The 25138-nt window shown below is 45.4% G+C and overlaps 1 protein-coding gene across 1 annotated transcript in view; it reads left to right on the forward strand.

Annotated features, from left to right (window-relative positions):
- The window catches only part of LOC121293057 (IQ motif and SEC7 domain-containing protein 3-like), a 272674-nt gene that overhangs the window by 214096 nt on the left and 33440 nt on the right, over positions 1-25138 (forward strand). Inside the window, exon 11 of the mRNA XM_041215648.1 lies at positions 1175-1267. Coding sequence (XP_041071582.1) covers positions 1175-1267 — 93 coding nt within the window. The remainder of the gene's footprint in view (positions 1-1174; positions 1268-25138) is intronic.

The raw sequence follows: 25138 nt of genomic DNA on the forward strand, positions 1-25138 counted from the left end.
CATTTTCATTAAGGAGGAGGGACTGTAATAGCACCCTGTTGTGGCCACTTGTGTATGTATGTGTATAAGCAAGCTGCAATAACCGGTTTAATTGGGTACTTGAACTCCATACGCATGCACAAGGCTCTTTTTGCCCTGCAGAGATATCACACAGTGAAGTTCAGTCTGCTTCAGACTCCTGCCCATGTAATCTTTCAAATGTCAAGAATCGCACTTCTGAGTACTTAAGGAAAATGTATTAAAACATTTGAAATGCATTGAGCGACTAGCACTTGCATGTGAAAAGATTATAATTCAAAAAACACTAGGCTCTTCCTCATCCTGATGCAGAGAAAGGTTTAATCAGCACTTTTTATTAAAACTGTTCTCATTTTAATACCTTGTGAGGAGCAAGGAGTTGAAAATAAAATGATTGTGGGGTGGCAGCAGCAGAGCAGAATCAAAGCTGACACTCATCTAATTTTCCATTTTTAAAAAGCCATCCTGGTTATTTTGTACACTCTGCTTCCACGTAATCTCCCACATATCTATTGTTCTGTCCCCAATGGGTCAGGATGTCAGCATTGTTTAAATGTCAAAAACAGAATTACCTGGAAAAACTCAGCAGGTCTGGCAGCATCGGTGGATTTTCTTCTCCGCCGATGCTGCCAGACCTGCTGAGTTTTTCCAGGTAATTCTGTTTTTGTTTTGGATTTCCAGCATCCGCAGTTTTTTTGTTTTTATTTTTGTTTTTATCTCTTTGTTTAAATGTCAGTGGACAATCGTTTGAGGGACAGCTGAGGATTCAAACAGATTGCACTTATTGCAACCTCGCCTTTATTTACCACTTGTCTGTGTTTTCACTTCGTCTGCTATAAGTTTATAATCAAAAGTCTTAGTTCTTGGCTGTTTACGTTCTTTCACCTGCTGCATAGCATCTAGTAGAAGGAAATAACTTGCCAAGCAGACTGGATTTAAACCCACTATATTTAATCTAGAGGACAATCCAGTGCTCGAAAAAGTATCAGAGAGGAAAAAGTTATCAGGGATGATGTAGTTCCAGTGACTTTGGACATCAAGCAAAAGGTAGAAATAATTGAAAAATTGCAAGTTATCATTTTTTGAAAATTCAAAGTAAAATGGTTATATTTAAATTTATATCAAATTTATCATTCCTTTTCAATTCCTACTACAGGGGAGCTGGAAAAACAACAGGGGGCAAAAACCCATTCTGCAAAGAATAATGGAGCTCAGCTGGACATTCGAACCAAACCAAGATCTCCATCAGGTCAGGCTGCTTTACTTTATACTCGAGGGACACAACGTCAGCTACAATGATCAACTCAATGGCTAGGTCATTGAATTAGAATAGCTAGTTTATGTTAAAGCAGCAGGGTGGTGATCTGAGAATATAAAATGTATTCACCTTTTAAAAATTTGCAGCTGTCTGAAGTAGCAATGAGATAATTGGATATTAATTTTATGTGGTAGACTCATCTGTCGATGAAAGTGGAAGCTGCCAGGTCACAGGTTTTAAAGAATTATTACAGAAAGTAAACCATGCCCAAGTTCTATTGACTAGCTCTTGTAATTGGCTAAAGCGGAATGTGGCTTATTTGTCTCTACATATTTTGGCTCAGGTCCATTCACATTATGTAAAAAAGGATACATCTGTCTATCGCAGTCTTTCATTCACTTTTCCCTTATTTTCATTCTTTTTCTTATTTTTCTGCATTTTTCTTGGTTTGCATGGCTTTGTATCTCTGATTCTTGAATTTGTTCTTTTTGTCAGCATTTTTCTTTCTAATTTGTTCAATGCTTGACTCCTCTGTTCTGTACTTCTTTCTATTTTAATTTGTATTCACACATGCACACACTCTTATACACAAACAGAGGCACAGTTGTTCTTTACTAAAAGGACGTGACACAATGAAGTGTTCACATAATTTCTTGAACTAAGTGATCGAATGTCATCCAAATATCAAGATGTGCCAAAGACACACCACTTCCCACTGTCTTCCTGCCAGGTGGGGTATCAGCTGGAAGGAATTAACTGACCATGTGTCATTACACCGAAGGTGGAAAAATAACTCTACAGCACAATCTCCTGCCAGAAATCTGTTGGCAGTTAATATCCAGGCCTTGACAGTATTTGTAGTGTACTGATATAGTTAGATTCTTAGAGTTTTGTACATATAAGATATACAAAATATAGGGGTAATTTTTCATCTCTTGTTAATTTAACATGAAGGACAGAATTTTCCCATGCCATTGGAAGTGAGTTCAGGGATGAGTGAGGTGGGAATGCCCTGGGAGAGGTCATTGGGTTGGGAATCCTGCCCTCTTGCGATTTACCCCAAGACAAGTTGTGAGTCGAGCCGAGAACCCTCAAAAATCTGGCAGGAAACCAACTGTGGTCATTTAAAAAAACAATGAAAAGTCTTTGTAAGCATGGAATCCCTCTTTACCAATAATGCACAGTTTATATGCTGTGTGCGACTCGCCAGGTTATAGAAGGCGAGTGCACAGTGGGAAATAATTGTAGAATGAAACTGACATCATGATATGAGCAGTATAAAGGGTGAAACTGACAAGCCTATGGTCACCCACAGTGAAAGGGTTGCACTGACAGGAATATTTTCTTCTGCCTAAGCTCACTGATTTTGCTGGGAACAGCAACTCTGTGCAACTTACTGCAAGTGCCTTGGATATTTCTGAGGGTCACCTCACCTTATTGCTTGTGAGACATCCCTGTGACCTGATATCTACATGTTCTGAAGTTGTTTGGACCTCTGAGGAGGAGGTGCAGCTTTCTCCAGCTCATCAGCCACAGTGACTGGTGAGCAACTGGCTTTCTTCACAGCCACATGCAGCTGGGCAGAATAGAGGAACTGGACACAGGGCTGCACTTCAAAGGAGGTGGCACCCTCAATACAGGGTTTATAGGTTAAGGGTCAGCTTCCTTGACCTCCCTGAACAGCAGTGCCTCTGAAGGCTCAGGTTCTTCCGCAGGTAGGTGCAGATATCTGCAGCCTCTTGGAAGCCCATGGGTGTCAAGGTGACCACAGCTCTCAATTTTTTCAAGTTCTTGGCCTTCCAGGGATCAGCTGCTGACATATGTAGGATGTCAAACTCAGCAGCCCCCAACTGCACATCCAGATCACCAGTGTCTTGTTTGCAAGGGCTTCCATCTATATTAACTTTGAAATGGGTGAGACCAGTCAGACCCCTGAGGACTGTGCACTTTGTTTCCCTCGCAGGGTTTCCACAGGTCCACAGAGTCATATGCGCCCATGTGGCAGTGAAGCCACCATCAGGACAGCTTTGATAATTCACTACCATAATGTGCAGCTAATATGTGCCCACCACAGGAGGATAATGTAGGTGTGTGCCAAATACCCAGGGCACTGCCTGTCTCTTTCATACTCAGCAGTCTCAGGTTCTGCAGCTCTTTTTTCCACCAAACAGCCTCAGCGTGTCATCTGGGGCACATGCTTGATGATCCCACTGAGGAACCCTGCAATAGAATCGCAGGAGAGGTACATCAGGGGCCATGTGACTATGCATTTAATGTTGCATTAGATTGAGGAAAATCAATCTGAATTAGTGCCAGAAAGAGAGAGAAAAAACTGAGTGATTTGTATAAAAATGAAATGGCCACTGCCATCGCAATGACCGTACAGCTCCTGCCAATAATAAATTGGGAGGCTGATAATGTTGTGGAAGCATTTGAGAAGTTTAAACAGAAGTGCAGATTTTCATTCAGTAGTTTTCTAAAAGGCACTAGTGAAGAGGAAAGGGTCAGCCACATCTTTTTGTGGGTAGGAGAGAAATGGTTAAATTTTTTCAATAGCTGGGAAATGAGTGAAGATGACAGTAAATACCCAGACAAAACTTTTGAGAAGTTCAGCACATATCTGCGGCAAAGTCAAACCATCAGATCCACTGTTAGGAATTTCACAGCCTGAAGCTGCAAGAACCAGGTGAGTTTATTGACCATTTCTTAGACTGTATTTGTGTCTAAAAGTGTCCAAGGGAACACGAGTTTATAGAAAAACACATCCAGAACCCTCATGAAATGCTGAGACAAAGAAAGATCCAAACTGTGCCTTATTGTCACTCCAAGCTGTACCTCTCAAGGTTGCCATGAAATTTCCTGCAGAGCTACTCAATGGCAGAAAATAAATGACAACTTTGCCAAACTCCAAATGACAATGAGGGAGTAAAACAACAACTCACTGAGCACAAGTACAAGGAACTGAACACTCCAACAAGCACAACAATTCTTGCCTGAGTTGTTGAGAGGGCAAACTTTACAGGAACAGGATCTAAACATGAACATCTGAAACCCAGCAAAAATTGTTGGTGAAACTGAAACTGTAAGCTCTTATAACATCGAGATTGAAACCAGTAAGTAAATGAGAAGGAACAAGTCCATATTTGACCTATACCTGAGCTGGAAAAGCAGAAAAGATAATCAACAACACCAGCAACATCACCAAACAGTGAGGCAACATCAACAGCATCACCAACAAGTGACGCGCCACCAGCAAAATCAGTCAGAAAGCCTATAGCACCAGGAGCAACGCACATTGCATTGCCAGTACAGTGTGCCAATTCATCGCTGAGGGTGATGACTTTCAAATCTATGAGATGGAGACAAAATCTCACCACCGAAGCAAAAAGGAAAACAAGCTGTAAAAGACTCTTAAGGTGTTCAGTTTAATTATAAAAAGTTGATTGATAATCTTTTTGGTTTAGACATAACATTGTTATGGACAGGAGGGTGGGGTCTGTTCAAACAGCACTAATGTTTCCTCTCATAACCCGTCCATAAACAGAAAGATGTTTTGATTTGTTTCCTTTTTAATAAGCGGTGGTGTATTTCCCAACATCTTGATTTTTTGTGTGATCAAATTACTGCCAATAACCCATAGAAAACCTGAGGTAGGATGACCTCAAAAGGCGAGTTTATTGCACACATTCAAAAACCATGAAATGGAGGGTCCACAATGTCCCCCTCCACACACAACAGTAAAGAGAGGGATAGAGAAAAGAAGACTTTATAGTACAGGAACCACAGAGAATATAAATATTGGTTCACTTGAGATCCAGAGTCCAGAATCAAAGTCCTATGAGGAATTTCTTCATGGAGGTTGGCGGGCTGAAAACCGGTGGTGTAAAGTTCACTTTTCCAGTGGTGTTGACTTCACAAGATGAAAAAGACTCACAGAGATGAAACAGTTTTATAGATAATGGCACAGAACTTTCAGCAGAGGCAGGGTAGATGGGACCAATTGTCCAGCCTGGCTAGTGCACCTTCTATGTGGCCTGTTGTCAGATGTTAAAGCAGCAGACTGGCTTGCAGCTCAGGAGGGCAATCTTAACGTGTTCAACAAGCCAGAGTCTTAGGTCATGTGACCTTACCTCGCCACAATATCTTCAACAAAGGCTTCAATTGGCATTGCATCCCAGGCTGATAACACCTCAGCCATTATGGGTTGAAAGAGGTGCTATTTGTTGAGGGTCTAGTGTTTTGGAATTCATTGTTTCTGTAAGCTCTCTGGGCTGAATCACCCCTGATTTGCCCACCAGCCATGATGGTGGGTTTTCATGCCGACACTGTTTCCATGGCGGGTGAGCTCTCATTCTCCCACAACACCATCACCTCACTGCTTCATCACACTGGGCACCATATTTAAGTCCAGCTGCAGGAACACATCTCAGTGCTTCCAGACCATGACTACTGCATGGAAGATGTCGACGAAAGGCAAAAAGACCCCAGGTTTAATGGCGTGTTACTGGAATGCCGTTTGGATGCCATGGCGGCCTGCCTTGATGCCATCTATCCCTGCTGTAGGACAGGCAGCAGCGTCACCAATCCCTCATGGCAGGTGATGGCAGTGGTGGTCAGTGCCAATGCTGCACACAAAAAGTTGGCTATCCAATGCAGATAGAGGGTGAATGATCTCATCCATGCAGCCAGGGTATGGCAACCATCTCAGCACTCTAGACTCACACACTCAAGCCCATCATGCATTCACTGGCATCTCACTCACTGCCAGCTCAAGAGGCATCACCACCCATTCTCACACACACACCCTCACATGTCCATCTGGCCTCATCTCCTCTGGAGACTGCCTCCTCAGCCCTCACCATCTTGAGGCCACTGGCACAGATCAACATGTACTCCCACACAAACTCTGGGATACCCTCAGTACAGCCCTCGCCCTGCTGCCTCTTCCCTTGCCGAAGGCCACTTTTCCACCTTCCGCAAGCAAGACCTTGCCCTGCAACCATTGAAAAGCCACCCACATGTGGCTGATCTGGTAGGTAAAAACCTGCTGTGAGCCCCCTAAAAGTGATGTGCTGCCGTCTGTGAAGCCTGGCGCTGATGACTGTGAGTGCTGCCCGAAGCAAGGTAGGCAAACAATCTTGAAATACCGAATGAAGTACAGACCCCCAGGTGCACATTGCTTATGTGCCGTTATGAAACATATCAATGTGTTTTTGCGCCAATGTGGGCGGACAATCCAGCGGTGGGGGGATGAGTCCGGTGGACTGGCTTTATAATGATCTGCTGATGTATTACAATGAGGTTCCCGACGTCCGATGGTGGGAAACAATGGCGGGCTGAGCGGCTGGTTGCAAACTGTTTTCATCTCGTTGTGAAACCAGTCGCGCCATATTGTCCACTCATGCCACCGAGCACACCTGATGCCGGCAGGCATGGAAGATTCTGGCCTCTACTGCGCTGCCAGGCCTAGTTTATCAAATACAAATGGCCTTCATGTAGCTCCCTTTGAAGTTGGGCTGTGCAGTTCCAGGTGGTCCTGTTAGTAGCTCCTCAGAAATGTGATATTTCCAAAACTGCAAAGTGGCTGCTTTTGTCTTGGTGACTGACAGACAATAACTCACAGACAGAGGGTCATCCATCTTAATGGCTTTTGTTCAGCTAAAAGGTCCAGTTTAAAATTAAGAAATAGCAATGAGGATATGTTTCTATAAAAATATACAGTGTTAGGTTCTGTTCTGTCACAATATAAGGTTAATGATTGGAACAGTCATATTGATATTTTGAGACATTGTTTTAAAGAAAGAAGGATTTTATATTGCTATATTATTCAAACAGAGTTAGGAACAGTGTTATGCACATGTATACACAAGTATCTAGGATGCCACATCATTCACTGCTGCACTACAGTCTGTTTACTGAACTAACAATGTATTATTCTGCAGTACATGGTGAAATCTGGGAAACACATTCAATATCATCTTCTGTATCTATGTAACGTTGTATGATTATTTCAAACTTATGGGAATCACAAGACATAACGCATCTGGCCTACTTCTCCTCGGAGGAGGAACATCGTGATGTGTTGTTGTTGTCTATTCATAAGAAGCCTGAACATCGTGACATCCTCATCCTGGCATGCTTCACTTGAAAACTGTGCTTGCAGCATTGAAATCTTCCCATCATGGTCTCATGTATAACCTACCCACTTCTACCACCATACCCCATATAACCCAAACCCTCCCACCATCACCAAACCTCTTCTCTACAGTGACCCAGCCAACCAGCACACTCCCAGCCTCACCTCCTCACCAAGGCTGCTCATTCCATTCACCAGAATGAAACAGACCACGGTCAATGGGGTGTGCAAGAAATCCAAGCAATGAGAAAGAGGGATTCACATCAACTCATGCTTTCATTCAAATGAACAGCATTAGTGGAACATTGACAAGATAATAAGCATCCAAGTGGGTCCCTTTGTTTGCCTAAAACACTTTCCTTTTACGCTACTTCCTGGTGGTGCTAACCCTGTGTCAAGAGATGTGTTGCTCGCCCCCCTGCCCTAACACATGAGATGTCTGCGGCAGGCCTCCTTTAGATTTTGGAGTCCCTGAGGACCTGTCAAAGATTGCCCCACTTGCACCTGTGCAGGGACAGACGCGGGCATCAGGCGAAAAGCAGTACGTGTTGGAAGTTGGGAAGGGAAGGATGGAAAAGTGGAGGAGCCTTGAGAAGAGCAGCCCCCCTCTCCCCTGTCATGAGCCCTTTCTGCATTTTCCTTTTCAGGGCTGGCCTGCACTTCCCTGCTAACCAAGAGAAGGAGAGCATGTGACTACGTGTCAGTTTAGCCACAAAGGTGAGGCTTTGACTAATGTTGTTTAAACTGGCAGTGACAATATGTGGGCCATAGCTATGGGCTTGCATGCACTCAGTGGCCTGCCATGTTTGATTCTCCATGAGGTTAGCCACTCTGTTCATGGAGGTGATCATGTGGGCAATTGCCTGTGACATCATGGCGCTCATGCTGAAGATAGGATCCTTCATTTTCTGTGCAAAGGTGGGCACTACCTCTGGAAATGCTGACAGAAGCACATGCACTTTCAGTTGCTGCTCCACAGGTTCCTTTTTCATGTATGACCCCTGAGGGTCAGCATGTGTGTGAGCAAAACTGAGCTTGGAGTGTCCTGCACCCTTGGACAGGGACATTCCACTGTTACCTCTGTATGCAGCCCCTGATGTGTACATCATAATGCATCAATATTGCTGAATCCACCATGGTGAGTGTATCTGCACTAGTGGAGAGTGTGCAGGAGTCATGTAACACTGTATCTTCAGAGTGCTGGTCCTCCTATGAGTATTCTTCAGCCTCATCCCTCTTCTCCTCTATCAGCTCTGGAAATGCACCTTTGGGGAGATGAAAGAAATAAATTAGTGCCGAACCTGGATGGAATTGGGTTACAAATTCATGTAGTGCAAATAATGGCATTGCTGATATCTTGCTGATATTCATTCAATATGAGTGACAGTGAAGTGCCAAGTGGCAGTGTGATATCTAATGCTGGCACCAGATCTCTCTGGAACTTCCTGGAACTTTCTTCCTGGAACTCACTGCCCACAAGGGCGGTGGATGCAGGAACAGTCAATGATTTCAAAAGGAAATTGGATGGGCACTTGAAGGAAATAAAGTTGCAGGACTACACAACTGAGCGGGGCAGTGGAACTGAATGGATTGCTCCATGAGGAGCCAGCTTGGACTCAATAGGCTTCTTTCTGTGCTGTAAATGACTCCATGGCTCTCTTGCCAACCATCTGTACTGCTGCTACCCTGCTGGTGTCCAGGATTTCCTCCTCTATCACTCCATTCTCTGCTTCGTGTTGGAGGGCTCTCTTCCCCTGCAATGACAGAGAGTTCACAGTGTGAGAAGTTCACTGATCTCTGAGGATGAAGTTTAGACATTTGAGGAGGGTGGCTGTAAGGAAAGGTGAGCTGGAGGCAATAGGTTGAGGGCGAGTGTGTGACTCTTGTATGTTGAGATGGAAATTTGAGGAGGAGTCTGGAAAGAAAGGAATGTATGTGACAGCAAGATGTGTCAGTGAGGGGAGTGTTGTGCAGAACAATGCTACAGAGTTTCAGGGCGCTCACTTTGTTGGCCTTCATGAGATCATTCAACCTTTCTTGACACAGGATCCAGGTCCTTGACATCACACTCCTGCTGCTCAATGCTTCAGCAACTTAAAGCCATGCTTGCTTGGTAATACTGGGCTGGCCTCCTCCTGCCATCCTCCGGGAAGACGACTTCAGTCCCTTCTCCCACTGTCTGAATTATGACTTCCAGGAGTGAGTCCATGAGTGGGTGGGCAGTCTTTCCACGTTTGGCATCAATCCTTCAGCTCTTTTCTCACTCAGTGAATTTTTCCTGCAAATGCTGCTACCATTCGGAGTCCTGCCAGGGTCTCTTGAAATAGAGATCCTCAATTACTGCTTTCAGTGTATCATCCCATCAACACTTCCTGATTGGTGGGGAACCCAGAGATTGGCAGCTAATTGGTTTGCTCTGGGAAAGAGCAGTCCCAAAGGACAGAAATTGGAAATTCAGGTTCCCGGCCCGAAAATTGTCCTCTCTTTCTGGTAGGGAGGTGCTAAGCTACCGCCCAAAGTATTGCGTAGGTGCAGCACAGAGAGGAAAATTTGGCAAGGAGGAGCCCATTTAAATACTGGACTTGTTTTTCCTCCACTTAAGTTAATGGAAGAAAGGTTGAGGAGTTCCCTCATGAACCTATGATTCTCCCCATCTGACTTTCCTCTCTGCAGTACTGTTAGATGAACTTTCATATCTAGGAACTAAAAGTGTAATATCTATTTCATGGTGATAATAGATTTTCCTAGAAATAAACATGAATTACTTTGTTAATTATGGGTGGAATCCAATTCTGCACGGTGGGACTTCTTTCCGGTTTGGAACCTAACTCTAAGCTGCTCTTTCCAGAGCAAGCCAATTGTCATCGCACCTCCTGGCTCCCAAACAATCAAGGAGGACAGGCCATATGCATCCATTCTGTCAGAGAAAAGATTTCTAATTAAAGGGATCACAGCATAGGTAGGAAAAACTCAGTTACACTTGGATTTTTCCGGCTGCAGCAACTACCGAAATGGAGAGGAGAGTGGGGAAGGCTACCTCCCGATCCCTCACTCTTATCTGGATGTCCTGCTGTAGGATCTGATGGACAAGGTGAGCTATCCATAGGGTGGGAGGAAGCAAATAACCTCTACAACCAAGCAGGTGTGAATGGAAGTGACTAAAGAAGTGAGCAACAGGAGTGTGGTCCCTCCAGCCTGGAGACAGTGGACCAAGATGACCAGGACCTCAGGAGGGTGGGAAAGGTGAGTGGCATAACACTTCCAGCTGACAAGCCCCAAACTCTGACTTGCCCAGCATTTTCCTACACAACACACCTCAGGTCAACATACCTTGCAGCTCTACTCATTCTACTCTCTACAACTACCCCGTATGAACCGTCAATACTCACATTCACCCATGGCCTATTGCCATCTCACACTCATACCTCACAGTCACCCTCCACAAATATTGTCCTTCCCTCCTTTCCACACAAGCCATTACCAACATTCACACTTCCCTGCTTTCGCTACTTGCGTAACTTGGCAAGAAATGGAGACCTGGAGGCTGAGTGGGGGGTTGGAGGGGTGGGGTTGCCCTCTATTGAGAGGCACCTTGTTGGCCATTGACAGTGCATGTCCACCTGGCCCACTGGGAAGGAGGTCTTGTTCCAGGACATTGTAGATGTCAGCAATGACCTGCCGTGAGAGCCTGAGCCTCTTGAGATACTGGTGCTCAGACATACCAAGGGAGCTGAGCCTCTGCCTGTAGACCCTGTGTTGGGATCTCACCTCCTTCCAGCTGGATCTTGGTATCCATGCCCTCTGCCTTGTGGAGGGGCATGTAGCTGAGGAAAAGGCACCTGGTGCTGCTGCTGAAGTTGCTCCTGCTGCTCCTGATGCTGTTGGTGGTGGTGGTGTGACCTCCATTCTGATCCTCAGCGGAGGTGGAATGTGGAGCTGCATAAACTGCTCCCATGCCATGGTGAAGGCTGGCAGCAGAGAAGTTCAACTGAAGGTGAATGAATTTCTGGACAGGTAAAGTGCCTTTCAAGAAGTTGGTAGTCACCAGTGCAGCAGTGAAAGCACTCTCTGAGAGAAGAACAGCAGAATCTCAATGGTGGTGGCTGGAGCTCTTCAGTGTACTGATCAAAGCCTTTCCAACTTGTCAGTTTCATTGAAGAAATTCTTCCCACTGTGCACCATTATGATCCCCAGCTGAGATTACCCCTGGATAAATCTGATCCCAGAGTGGAACACAGCTTGATAGATCCTAACTTTTATTTGTTTGTTTAGATATGTGGAGAGTAGCTACTGAACAGAGTCACAGAAGTCAGCTGATGAATTTTTAACCAAAGAATAAAACATTTATTTAACAAGAAAAGATGAACTATATTACAATACTCCTTCACCCAAAACTATACCTTTACAGATATATACAGATTTGTAAGGATAACACAAGTTACAAAAGCTATCTTATACTCTAATGTTCACAGTAGGTACGCAGTCCATGTAAATCTATGGCACCACTTTGAAACCAAGTGACGGATGCCACCTCAACCAGATGCTATGGATCTCTCCTCAACTCCCCCCAGATTCTTGTCACACCATGAGCCAACCAGACTCACTGAACTCCGTCTTTCACATGAGGGTTTCCAATCTCCATTCTCCAAGACCTCACCTTGGAATCTCCTCCCAAACCGACGCTTTCTCTCAGACGCCTTCCTGAAAGGGTTCACCTCCAGGGTTTCGACCGCTCTTTCTGATGTTTCTCTTCCCGGGGTCACTAAGGCATTCAAGTTGTCTTCCACACTCATGAACTCAGCCGTCAACAGTACACCACTGCTTCTTAGCAAAGAGTTATAGATCTTCAGTTGTCTCTTCGGACTTTTTTGCCTCTTGCAAGCTGTTCTCACTTTAAATCTGCTTTATACAGCTTCTGTCTCTTAAAATCTGAAGCTTTCTCTCTGCCCCTCACTCTTAACTTTATTAACAGGACCTTTTCAAGGTTCCTGTCCTTCCTTTGACTAGAAGATCTGCTTTGGATTTCCCTCACTTGCACTGCCCTGGATTTTGGGGCCTTGCTTTAGCTTGGGACTTGTTATCTGTCTCCTTCTAGGTTGTTTCTGCTTCGCAACTGTCTTCAAACCAACTGAACTCCAACAGCTTCCATAACAAACTGCTGTATTTTCCTAATATAAAAACAAAAAAACTGCGGATGCTGGAAATCCAAAACAAAAACAGAATTACCTGGAAAAACTCAGCAGGTCTGGCAGCATCGGCGGAGAAGAAAAGAGTTGATGTTTCGAGTCCTCATGACCCTTCGACAGAACTTGCGTTCGAGTCCAAGAAAGAGTTGAAATATAAGCTGGTTTAAGGTGTGTGTGTGGGGGGCGGAGAGATAGAGAGACAGAGAGGTGGAGGGGGGGGTTGTGGTTGTAGGGACAAACAAGCAGTGATAGAAGCAGATCATCAAAAGATGTCAACGACAATAGTACAATAGAACACATAGGTGTTAAAATTAAAGTTGGTGATATTATCTAAACGAATGTGCTAATTAAGAATGGATGGTAGGACACTCAAGGTATAGCTCTAGTGGGTTTTTTTTTATATATAATGGAAATAGGTGGGAAAAGGAAAACCTTTATAATTTATTGGAAAAAAAAAGGGAAGGGGGAAACAGAAAGGGGGTGGGGATGGGGGAGGGAGCTTACGACCTAAAGTTGTTGAATTCAATATTCAGTCCAGAAGGCTGTAAAGTCCCTAGTCGGAAGATGAGGTGTTGTTCCTCAACTGGAGGAACAACACCTCATCTTCCGACTAGGGACTTTACAGCCTTCTGGACTGAATATTGAATTCAACAACTTTAGGTCGTAAGCTCCCTCCCCCATCCCCACCCCCTTTCTGTTTCCCCCTTCCCTTTTTTTTTCCAATAAATTATAAAGGTTTTCCTTTTCCCACCTATTTCCATTATATATAAAAAAAATTTAAAAAAAAACCCACTAGAGCTATACCTTGAGTGCCCTACCATCCATTCTTAATTAACACATTCGTTTAGATAATATCACCAACTTTAATTTTAACACCTATGTGTTCTATTGTACTATTGTCGTTGACATCTTTTGATGATCTGCTTCTATCACTGCTTGTTTGTCCCTACAACCACAACCCCCCCCACTCCACCTCTCTGTCTCTCTATCTCTCCGCCCCCCACACACACACCTTAAACCAGCTTATATTTCAACTCTTTCTTGGACTCGAACGCAAGTTCTGTCGAAGGGTCATGAGGACTCGAAACGTCAACTCTTTTTTTCTCCGCCGATGCTGCCAGACCTGCTGAGTTTTTCCAGGTAATTCTGTTTTTGTGCTGTATTTTCCTTCTGTGTGTATCTGTGGGAGGGGCCACAGTTGCTAGGCAACAGTCCAATTCTTTTACCCTTGTATGTTTACCTTCTCTTTAGGAGTCGTAAAACTCCTCATTAGAAATGCAAGCACCTTTTTTAAAACTCAATTTGACCTTTCTTAACACACAGATACAGAATTACAAATCAAACTTAAGTTTTAAAGCTAAAACTCATTCCTAACGCTTACAAATACCAATATAACTTACTTAAACCACCTCTATTTCCTAACAGCACTCACCTGGTGAGTTGCTGGCCCATCAAGTTTCCATGACTGGGAAATCCAGGATTCCAGGCTAACTCACTTCCTAATTGACTTCTTAAGAGCCTCAACAACTTCTTAATTACTTACTTTACAGATACAAAGGGGTTCCTCACTTGCCTTCAATATTGACCCAGGGAAAAATGGAAGAGAGCGGGAAAACATCAGAATGCAGACCAACATCAGCTTCTGGGACCTTCCGACCATACTTGTCCCAAACACGCTTTCAATTGCCTGGGAAAATTCTGTTACTTATTCCTGTGTAGCTAATGGAAGATTCAATCCAGTGATGGTATCAGTCACAATTTTAATGAAAGCCATCTGGTAGGAACTGGGCATTGGATGACTTTCCTGGTCCTAATAGAATCACAAAATCACAGAATCACAGTGCAGAAGAGGCCCTTCGGCCCATTACGTCTACACCGACACGTGAGAAACACCTGACCCACCTACCTAATCCCATTTACCAGCACTTGGCCCATAGCCTTGAATGTTATGACGTGCCAAGTGCTCATCCAGATATTTTTTAAAGAAGGTGAGGCAACCCGCTTCCACCACCCTCCCAGGCAGCGCATTCCAGACCGTCACCACCCCCAGGTAAAAAAGGTTTTCCTCACATCCCCCCTAAACCTCCTGCCCCTCATCTTGAACTTATGCCCCCTTGTTACTGACCCTTCAACTAAGGGGAACAGCTGCTCCCTATCCACCCTGTCCATGCCCCTCGTAATCTTGTACACCTCGAACATGATGCCCCTCAGTCTTCTCTGCTCCAACAAAAACAACTGAAGTCTATTCAACCTCTCTTCATAACTTAAATGTTTCATCCCTGGCAACATCCTGGTGAATCTCCTCTGCACCCCCTCCAGTGTAATCACATCCTTCCTATAATGTGGCGACCAAAACTGCACACAGTACTCCAGCTGTGGCCTCACTAAGGTTCTATACAACTCCAACATGACTTCCCTACTTTTGTAATCTATGCCTCGATTGATTAATACAAGTGTCCCATATGCCTTTTTCACCACCCCACTAACATGCCCCTCTACCTTCAAATATCTATGGACACACATGCCAAGATCCCTTTGTTCCTCAGAACTTCCTAGTGCCATGCCGTTCATTGAATACTTCCTTGTCAAATTAGTCCTTCCAAAGTGTATCACCTCACACTTTTCAGGGTTAAATTCTATCTGCCACTTATCTGCCCATTTGACCATCCCGTCTATATCTTCCTGTAGCCCAAGACACTCAACCTCACTGTTAACTGCCTAGCCAATCTTTGTGTCATCTGCAAACTTACTAACCCTACCCCCCACAGAGTCATCTATGTCGCTTATATAAATGACAAATAATAGGGGACCAAGCACAAGATCTCTGTGGTACGCCACTGGACACTGGCTTCCAGTCACTAAAGCATCCTTCTGTCATCACCCTCTGTCTCCTACACCTAAACCAATTTTGAATCCACCTTATCAAGTTACCCTGGATCCCATGTGCATTTGCCTTCTTTATAAGTCTCCCATGTGGGACTTTGTCAAAGGCTTTGCTGAAATCCATATAAACTACATGACCTGCACTATCCTCATCTACACACCTGGTCACCTCCTCAAAAAATTCAATCAAATTTGTTAGGCATGACCTCCCTCTGACAAAGCCATGCTGACTATCCCTGATCAAACCTTGCCTCTCCAAGTGGAGATAAGTACTCTCCTTCAGAATTTTCTCCAATAGTTTCCCTACCACTGATGTGAGACTCACTGGCATGTAGTTATCTCTTATCTCTACAACCCTCCTTAAATAGTGGAACCACATTAGATGTTCTCCAGTCCTCTGGCACCTCCCCCGTGGCCAGAAAGGAATTAAAAATTCAGGTCAGAGCCCCTGCGATCTCCTTCCTTGCCTCCCTCAGCAGTCAGGGACACAAATCATCTGGACCTGGAGAATTGTACACTTTTAAGCCTGCCAACACCTCAGTTAATGGCTCAGTTACTTGCTAATCTAACTGAGCCTTCACTTGTTGGGTTTAATGTTTATTTGTCACTTCTTCACCTTCACTCCTTCAATCTTGGTTTTTAAAAAATCTACCTCTGAATTGAAATACTCCATTTCTGCCCACAGTTCCTGTGATTATAGAACCCTGCTTAAAATCTGAATTCATGGAATTATCCCAAGAAAGTCTTTCAAACATAGAAATGTAACATATATAACTATTACATGCTAATGACCTGTGGGAAGGATGTTTCCCCTGGCTGGAGTGTCACAAAGTAAGGGACACAGTCTCAGAATAAGGGGAAGGCCATTCAGGACTGAGATGAGGAGGAATTTCTTCACTCAGAGAGTGGTGAAACTTTGGAATTCTCTAACCCAGAGGGCTGTGGTGGCTCGGTCATTATGTATGTTCAAGACAGAGATCAGTAGATGTCTAGATATTAAGGACATCAAAGATAAAGGGATAGTGCGCAAAAATGTCATTGAGGTAGAAGATTAACCATGATCTAGTTGAATGGCGGAGCAGACTCAAGGGGTCAAATGGACTACTCCTGCTCCTATTTGTTCCTCTGAAGTTTTGAATTCTTTACAATAATAAGGGATTTACCAATCAATCAGCACTTTCTTCTCATGAAATATAAATTGTTGTTCCCTTTAATATTGGTATTCTTGTGACCTGTCCTGATGAGTGCAAGATGGAAAGCTTTGATAGCATATCTCTTTTGCAGCAATACTCAAGTTCTATATTACCAAATGACTTTTAATAAGGGATTTATTAGCTATCAAGCACTTGTGCATTATGCTTTCAGCACCAGAAATTATTTTGAAAATTGGTTTCAGAAATTTCTATTGAATGAATAATCTCTTTGCCATCCTTCCAAACATCAACTTAATAACATTTCACTTTAAACAAATATCTATTGGTATGCAATTTGACTGCATGAACAAATCTTCAGCACACAACCAGAATTACAAACATTTAATGGGAATGGATGTGACTGCTTAATTCAAGGGATCAAGTGGGTAAGAATTTACGTCAGTTCAGGAGTTCCATATGAATGTAAAACAAAACAACGTGAAAGAAAATTGGTGAAGCATAAATAATCATTTATAGGAATATGTAAACATAGGCCTAGAATCTAACAACAGGCAGGATGACAAAGTTCAGATGTGAAACGCAGAAGCTTTTGCACATGATGTGGAGTTTTAAGCCCTAACCAGTTTTCCGGCCAGAGGTCAGCCTGATTGACAGGCTTAGCCTTCAGTCAGGTAACACAGGTTAAATCAAAGGCTGCCAGCCTCATTAACACATTTAAAATGTCACCCTGTCACCATGCTCACCTCCATAAAACCCAAAAGTTGGATGCGCTTGTGACTTTTCCCAATTCAACCCCGCACCTGCACCCAATCCTATGTGCTCATCCATATTAACCCCATAGGAACAGGAGTAGGCCATTCAGCCCTTCGAACCTGTTCCACTGTTCAACAAGATCATTGTTGATCTATATCTTAACTCCACTTTCCTGCATTTCATATCCCTTGATTTCCTGAGTATCTAAAGTCAATCGATCTCTGTCTTGAATTACTCAAAGATTCATTTGCTCCCTGGGGTAGCACATTCCAAAGATTCACAACCCCCTGAGAGAAAAATTTCTCTTCCTCTCAGTCCTAATTGGCCGACGCCTTATTCTAAGACTGTGACCCCTAGTTAGACACTCCAACCAGGACAAGCATCCTATAGCACCTGCCCTGCAAGTCCCCTAAGAATTCTATACCTTTCAATGAGATCACAACTTATTATACCCATACCTAGTGAAAATTGATTGATGTCAGTTGTGAAAACTTACATTGACCCAGCACCTATAGCCTTTTGGGGAGTTCCATATTTCCGTAACCCTTTTTGTGAAGAACTGCTTCTTCACTCTCAAATGGCTGAGCTCTTATTTTAAAATTATGTCCCCTTGCTTGAGATTTCCCCAAGAGGAGCTACTTTCTCCATATATACCCTAGAAAATAGGTCTTCATATCTTAACGCCAATATCATTCTGGTAGCTCTCTGCTGGACCCATTTCAAGGCCAATATAACTTTCATGAAGTGCGATGTTCCAAATTAAATGCAGATTTCCAGATGTTATCTGACAAAGATCCGTCCGAATGAAGTATCACTTCAGCAGTTTTGAATTTCAACCTCCTTTCAGATAAAGGGCAATATTCCATTAGCTTTTTTGGTTTCATTTTGCATGAACTTCCAATGCTTTGTATACATTGGCACCTAAATCCCTTTTTTCCTCCACAATTCCTAGACTCTCACCTTTAAGAAAATACATGAATTGGTCTCTCTCAAAGTGGATGACCTCACAATTACTCACATTGACGTCCATGTTCTTTACTGTTGCCCACTCACTCATCCATTTCCCATTCCCATGTAACTTCGTGCACCTATTTATTCTGCCTCCGAACAGCATTATCACAATGTTGGCTATACAAATTTCTATTCCTTCATCCAAGTCATTAATATGTACGATAAAAAGCTGCTGTCCAGTACAGAGCCCTGCAGAACACGGTCTGTCGCATCCCATCAATCAAAGCGCGCTCCCTTATCCTGATTCTCTGTCTCCTAGCTCCCAATATTACCCCTTATCATAAGATTATCTCCAATTCCAAATGCTTTTCACCCTTATTAGTCATGTTGTGTATGGAATCTTATTGAACACCTACTAAAATGCCTTCATATCGGCATCCCCTATCCAGTATGCTAGTGACTTTTTCAGAAGACTCAACTAAATTAGTCAGTGACAACCTGCCCCTCGCACATTCATATTGAATATAATATTTTTCCCAACCAATATCAAGAATAGAGCCATTAATGTTATTGTCTAAAAGTAATTAGATGGTACTAGATCAGTTCAGTAGCTCATTAATGCAGTTAATTCATCTTAAATAAGCAACCCTTTGTACTAGTAGAATTAAGAGCCTGTGAGTTTCACTGATAGGGTTTACGGGATGGTTACTGGTGTATGCATGGGAAGCAGAAGCTGAATTTTCCACCCTGTTGACATCAGGTGTCATGGCGGGCAGGGGAAAAACGACAATGTAACAAGAAGGCCAAAATTCGGTTGGATGTCTTTGTTAAATCAGTTTGCTCCACCCATCAAGGGCGGGCAGCATTCCCCATTGCTGCAGGCTGGGAATGTCATTTTAATACATTTGCATCTAATTATGAGTCCTGCTCACCGGAGTCATCTCCCCCTCCGGCGTTACATCAGATTTACTGCTCACATCGGCGTGACTTCAGAACAGCGAGCTTCACAGCTGTCTTTAAAAGGCATGCACCTGGCAAATTGAACTTCGAGGGGAACTCGGAGGTGAGTGTGCCCAACTTTGCGCAGCGCTCGTGAGCATTACCCGTAAGACGTCAAGGAAGAGGCGCTGTGCATTCGGGAGGGACATAGGTAAATCGTTTTTTTCCAGCTGGCTTTCAGTGTGCTGCCAGAACAAGGGCTTAAGTGTGGTCAGAACAGGTGGTGGTGGGGGCGGGGTGCTATGAGAGGCAAGGCAGCACAGACAGACTGAAGGAAATACTCAAGCACATGGCGGGGAGGTGGGGTAGGGGGAGGTAAGGAAAGCAGCCATGCACTTGGAAAAGCTTGTCAAAAGTGAGCATTCTTCTGCAGCTGAGACTGTTCAGCTGCCGCTCTGTTGACATGCTTGACGTCGGGCCTCTGAAACTTTTCAGCCCTTGGGCTCAGACTGCAAATTAATGTGCGTTTTAGGGGCAGCAGAGCAATTGGCCAACTGGGCAAGTTGTACAATCCCTTCGCCATGGTGCAGTCACTGGTGGAGGCACTCAGAGCCCCCTGCAATGTCTTTATTCAGATTTGGACCAGTGTCCCTCATGGTTCAAGCTAACAATGCAGCCTTGCAGTGCAGGTTAGGAGAATGCCTGCACCTGAACTAAGAGCACAACATGCAGTCCAATGGCTGAAGCTGCCGCCAATTGGTTAAGTGGAGTGGGGCAGAGGGGGTGGAGTTTCATACAGCCAATGAGCGCACTACACACTGGCCATCCAAGTGATGGCCAGCACTCTTTGCATGCGTGAAGTGACTTTCAGACTTAGCCAAGAGAGGTTGTTAGTACACCTATGCTAACCCATGCGTCTCTCTCTTTGATCCTGCAGGAAGAGAACATCAGGATCATGGAGCCTGGTGATTTAGCGGTATGCTTCATGGATTACAGAGACCAGAGAAGAAGAAGAAGAGGATGGCGGAGGTGCCTAGCTGGGCAAAGGAAGGTGCACCTCCCTTGGGATGACGGGGCGGCAGGGCCTGCTGCACACGCAGCTGAAAATCCACAGAGAGGCGTTGCTTGTAGGTGCCCTGCTAGACCCAGGGTCTATAAACAGCACCTGTCATTCCTGCAGATAACCGAGAATCAGTGGCGCAAGAGACTGCTCACATCTAGGGAACTGGTTGGTCACATATGCCACCTGCTGCAGGATTTGGCACCACGAGGACATGAAGGGCATTCATTGCCAGTAGCCATGAAAGCAGCCTCGCTGCTCAATTTTCACGCCATTGACTCTTTTCAGAGCTTCACAGGTGATCTTTGTGGTATCTCGCAAGCCTTCACATACAAGTGTACTAGGAGGTCACAGACGCCATCTTTGTGAAAGCACAGAACTTTGTGCATTTTGCCCAGGATTAGGAAAGCCAGGGAGCAAGAGCACTGGGATTTGCACTAATCTGTTTTTTTTTCCCACAGGTGCAGGGTGCCATCGATTGCACTCACATGGCTCTTAGATCTCCATGGCAGTAAGCAGCCAACTATATCAACTGCAAGGGCTTCTATTCGCTGAATGTCCAGCTGGTGTGCGACCATAACAAACATATCCTACCATTCCCAGGGAGCGTCCACGACTCCTACATCCTTAGCAGGTTGCAGATCCATGAAATCTTCCAGGCGCCAGAGAGGTTGCAGGGGTGGCTCCTCAGGGACAAGGGCTACCCACTGAGGATGTGGCTGATGACGCCCGTGTGGCAGTCTCAGGCTGCAGCAGAACGATAGTATACGAGGTTCATGCCGCGACTCGGACTTTGGTGGAGCAAACTATAGGTATCTTAAAAATGAGGTTGCTGTGCCTCGACAGGTCCATTGGAGACTGCAATACAGTCCCCAGAGGGTGTTGCGCATCATCGTTGCTTACTGCGCACTCCTTAACCTGGCACTGCAATGCAGGGAGGATCTGACTGAGGAGGAGCTGCATGTATCCTCTGATAAGGAGGACATCAAAGGGGAATGATGATGTTGAGGTCCTCAAAAGTGAGGATGCCAGTGATGAGGCTGTGGTACTGGCCTGATGAGGCAGGCACACTTGGAAGGCCCTTGTAGCTGCAGGATTCATGGAGGATGATGATGAAATGCAGTGAGGACAGTCCTGACAGCCCTGAAGAAGCTGAACGCCATACAGGGCAAAGCAGCCCACTTGATTTGCACCCCATTCACAAATACTCATTCCCCCCACTGCTGACACACAGTAGCAGCAATGTGTACCATCTAAAAGATACACTGCAGAACATTACCAACGCTCCTTCAACAGCACCTTCCAAACTCATGACCACTACCATCTAGAAGGACAAGGGCAGCAGACACATGGGAACACCACCACCTGGAAGTTCCCCTCCAAGTCACCCACCATCCTGTCTTGGGAATATATCACCGTTCCTTCATTGTCGCTGGGTCAAGATCCTAGAACTTCCTCCTTAACAGCACAGTAGTTGTACCTACATGACTTGGACTGCAGTTGCTCAAGAAGGTAGCTCACCACCAGCTTCTCAAGGGCAATTTGGGATGGGCAATAAATGCTGGCCCGGCCAGCGAAGCCCACATCCCATGAATGAATTAAAAAAAAATGCTCACCTTGCGTCTGTGAATGTTTGTCTCCTGTGTGGCTGATGGCAGTGCACATACCCTTAGTGCACAGGGTCACATCATGGAGACACAGCGGAGGCCCTAATAGTTGCTAGATTCTAGGAGGATAATGACGACATGCAGTGAGGACACTCCATAAATCTTCACATTGCCTCTGTGAATGTCTGAGCCCTGCCTGGCTGAGGGCAGCTTACTTGCACTCTATGAGCAGGATCATATCATGGAGACGCAACTGTGAAACTTTAAGTGCAACTGATCCTTTGTCAGCCTTCAGTACTTGACCCCTTCAGGAGCACAACATCACTGGTTACAGATGCTGACGAGATGGAGGCCAGCCCCACCTAAAAGGTGCTGAGAGCACACAGAGAGAATGATGGAACTTTTGACTCCTGCCCATGACATTCTGGCAGCAATGACAAGCAACATCGAGGTGCAGGCATCAGTAATGTGTCTAGTGAGTGTTAAGCTGGACCATCATTTTGGTCTGAAGGTTACACACTGCACAGGGAAGAGGCTCTGGACTGAGACACCTGCATTTATCTTGTGCAGGAACCAAGGTTTCTCATCTGAGTGACACGTACACTGCTCATCATAACAAGGAGTACATAGGCAGGGTAACATTCTTGGTAGTTTATTGACAACAGTGAACATTATGTACAAGTGATTAACACCTGTGCCCAGGCTGTGCATCTACATCTTCTTAACGCTTGGTCTAAATGGCCAAGTGGTTATGGTACAGGGTTTGTAACCCCCAAGATCAAGAGTTCAAATCTCACAATGGCAAACTATGAAACAATGTAACTTCATATGAAATAGATGGAAACGGGTTTGTACTCGAAAGAGTTACATCTTCTTAACCTTCCTAACCCTGCTGTTACGTCTTGATGCTCCCCTCACATTCACAGTGGTGGTGGAGACAGCCTGCTGACGGATATGCCCTGACTGTGATGACCTTTACAGGCGTCCTCTGGAGGGCTGAGGCCTGGAGGGCTCCAGCCCACTTTCTGGGTCCTGCTAGGTGGCAGTGGTACCCGCCTCAGCTTGTGGAGCTGGAGTTCCTGAGGTCACAGGAAGAGAGGATTCAGATGGGCCCGAGGGTAGATGGCCCTGGGGTGTGCACCTGCTGATCCTGTGGATGCCCGAGGGCTTCTAGTTGACTCCTGGAGGTGAAGGTGAAGCTGGAGTTAGATTGAGCTGACCTGCACCCACCTCAAGTTAACACTGTTGGAGACCAACTATGGCATCAGCGATGGAGTTCAGCCCATACAGCAGTGCAGGACCAATGTCCTGAACCAAGGTCTCTATAGTGGCTGCCATCCTACCAGTGTTGATTTGGTGCATTGGCATGGTGGCTCTTTCCCCTCAGATTGAAGATGAACAAACTCGTCCATCATGCCTTCCAATCTGAGGAGTGCAGCGGACATCCCTTCCTGATGTTCCCGAGCTTGCCTTTGCAGCTCCTGCAACTGAGGTATGACCAAGTCCAGAGGCTCCTCATCTGACTCAGACTCAGCAGATTCCTGGTCTCTAGTCCTCCGAGTAGGAAGGACTTGGAAACCTGGGATGTCCCTGCTGCCGCCTACCATGGATCATACAGTGCGATGTGTTCACCAGATTGTGATCCTGAGGCTACTCTAGAACTAGGACCCCTGAAGTGCTACTGGCACATAGACCCCTTCGGCTGTTTCCTAGATGTGCCTGCGAAAGCAAGGAGAGGTAATTAGTGGATGGCAGGGGACTGCGGAACAGGGGAACTGACTCACAGCATGGTTGTCTGATAGATGTTGCCCTGCTGGATCCTCAGTTGTTTGAGCACCGCCAGCCTTACCGTTAGCACAGGAATGTTCCAGATCTTCGCCGGCAAGCTTGATGACTCTATTTTCAAAGTCTGTGAAGACCCTGATATCAGTCATTCCTCCACCAGTCTGTGACCTCTCCCTTTTGTTTTACGCCAGCTTGTTCTGCATGAAGACAGATGGAGAGAGTGTAAGCAGGATGCCTGCCAGGCCAGATGAGAAGAATGCCTGGCATGTGCGGGTGGAGAGTGGTGCCATGGGCAGGATGAGGACACGATTTACAGGGCAGGTGAAGGTGTGTGTTGGAGAGTGAATAGTGATGTCCCTTGAACTGGCAGAGAGTAAGATTCCTGTCAATGCGTGATGGGTTTGTTAGTGTGAGAGTTGAGGGTGTTGAGAAGAATGACTTACCCTGTCGGAACGGAGGAGATCATTCATCCTCCTTCGACACTTCGGGTGGCTGTCCTCTTTTGCAAGGCGTTGGTGCTGACCATCACTGCCACCGCCTCCCATGCTGGATTGGTCACCTTGCTTGCTGGTCTTCACCCAGGGCAGGGGTAGAGGACTTTGCGGGCAGGCCTTCACGTCCAGTATGTGCCCAAGGGAGGCGTTGCTAAATTTGGGGGGCAGCACGTTTCCTCCCTCCGGCAACCATGCTTTTGCAGCAGCTTCTGATCACTTAGAGAGAGCTAGTTCTGTGCAAGGGCACCCTTTAAGTATGGCACCCGGATTACTGACTGCCTGAGGTGACAGCGGAGTGGGTGAAACAGAGGCCACCCTGCCAACGATCCAACATGTTTCCTGGGAATGCATTATTAATGAGGTGGGATGCGCCGGGAATGGGACGATATGGTACGAAAAGTCGCCATTGCAGCCGGCAGGTAAAGAGTACTTTTTTCCTGCCCGCTACCACGCTTTGTGCAAATCTGGGACAATTCCGCCAATGCTTCAAGTCCAGATGGTGTGTGGTTTGGAGGAAACTTGCAGGTGGTGGTACTCCCATGGGCAGGATTTTTGGGTTGTCAGGCAGACTCAGTGGACGGGCCCAGGAGCGGCCCGGAAACGGTCTGCCACGATCGGCCTTGACCATGATTTCATGCTGGCTGGCCAATTAACGGCCACCCTGCGTGAAACACTGAAAGGCTCAGTGCCTTCAGGGTGGGGGCGGAAGGAGGGCGAGCATTGATGTCTGTGCAGGCACAGTGGAGCGTGCAATGAAAGCTCCCTGAAGGCAGAGAGCTGCCTCAGGGATCTGAAGAATTTTAAAATCAGAAATAAAAATGTGGAAATTCTGACAAGTATGTTCCCACATGGGACTCATGCACATGAATGTATACATAATGAAAATCATGTCAAAAAATTTTACATTTTTAAAA

The sequence above is a fragment of the Carcharodon carcharias genome, chromosome 21 (genome assembly GCF_017639515.1).
Source record: "Carcharodon carcharias isolate sCarCar2 chromosome 21, sCarCar2.pri, whole genome shotgun sequence".
NCBI classification, from domain to species: domain Eukaryota; kingdom Metazoa; phylum Chordata; class Chondrichthyes; order Lamniformes; family Lamnidae; genus Carcharodon; species Carcharodon carcharias.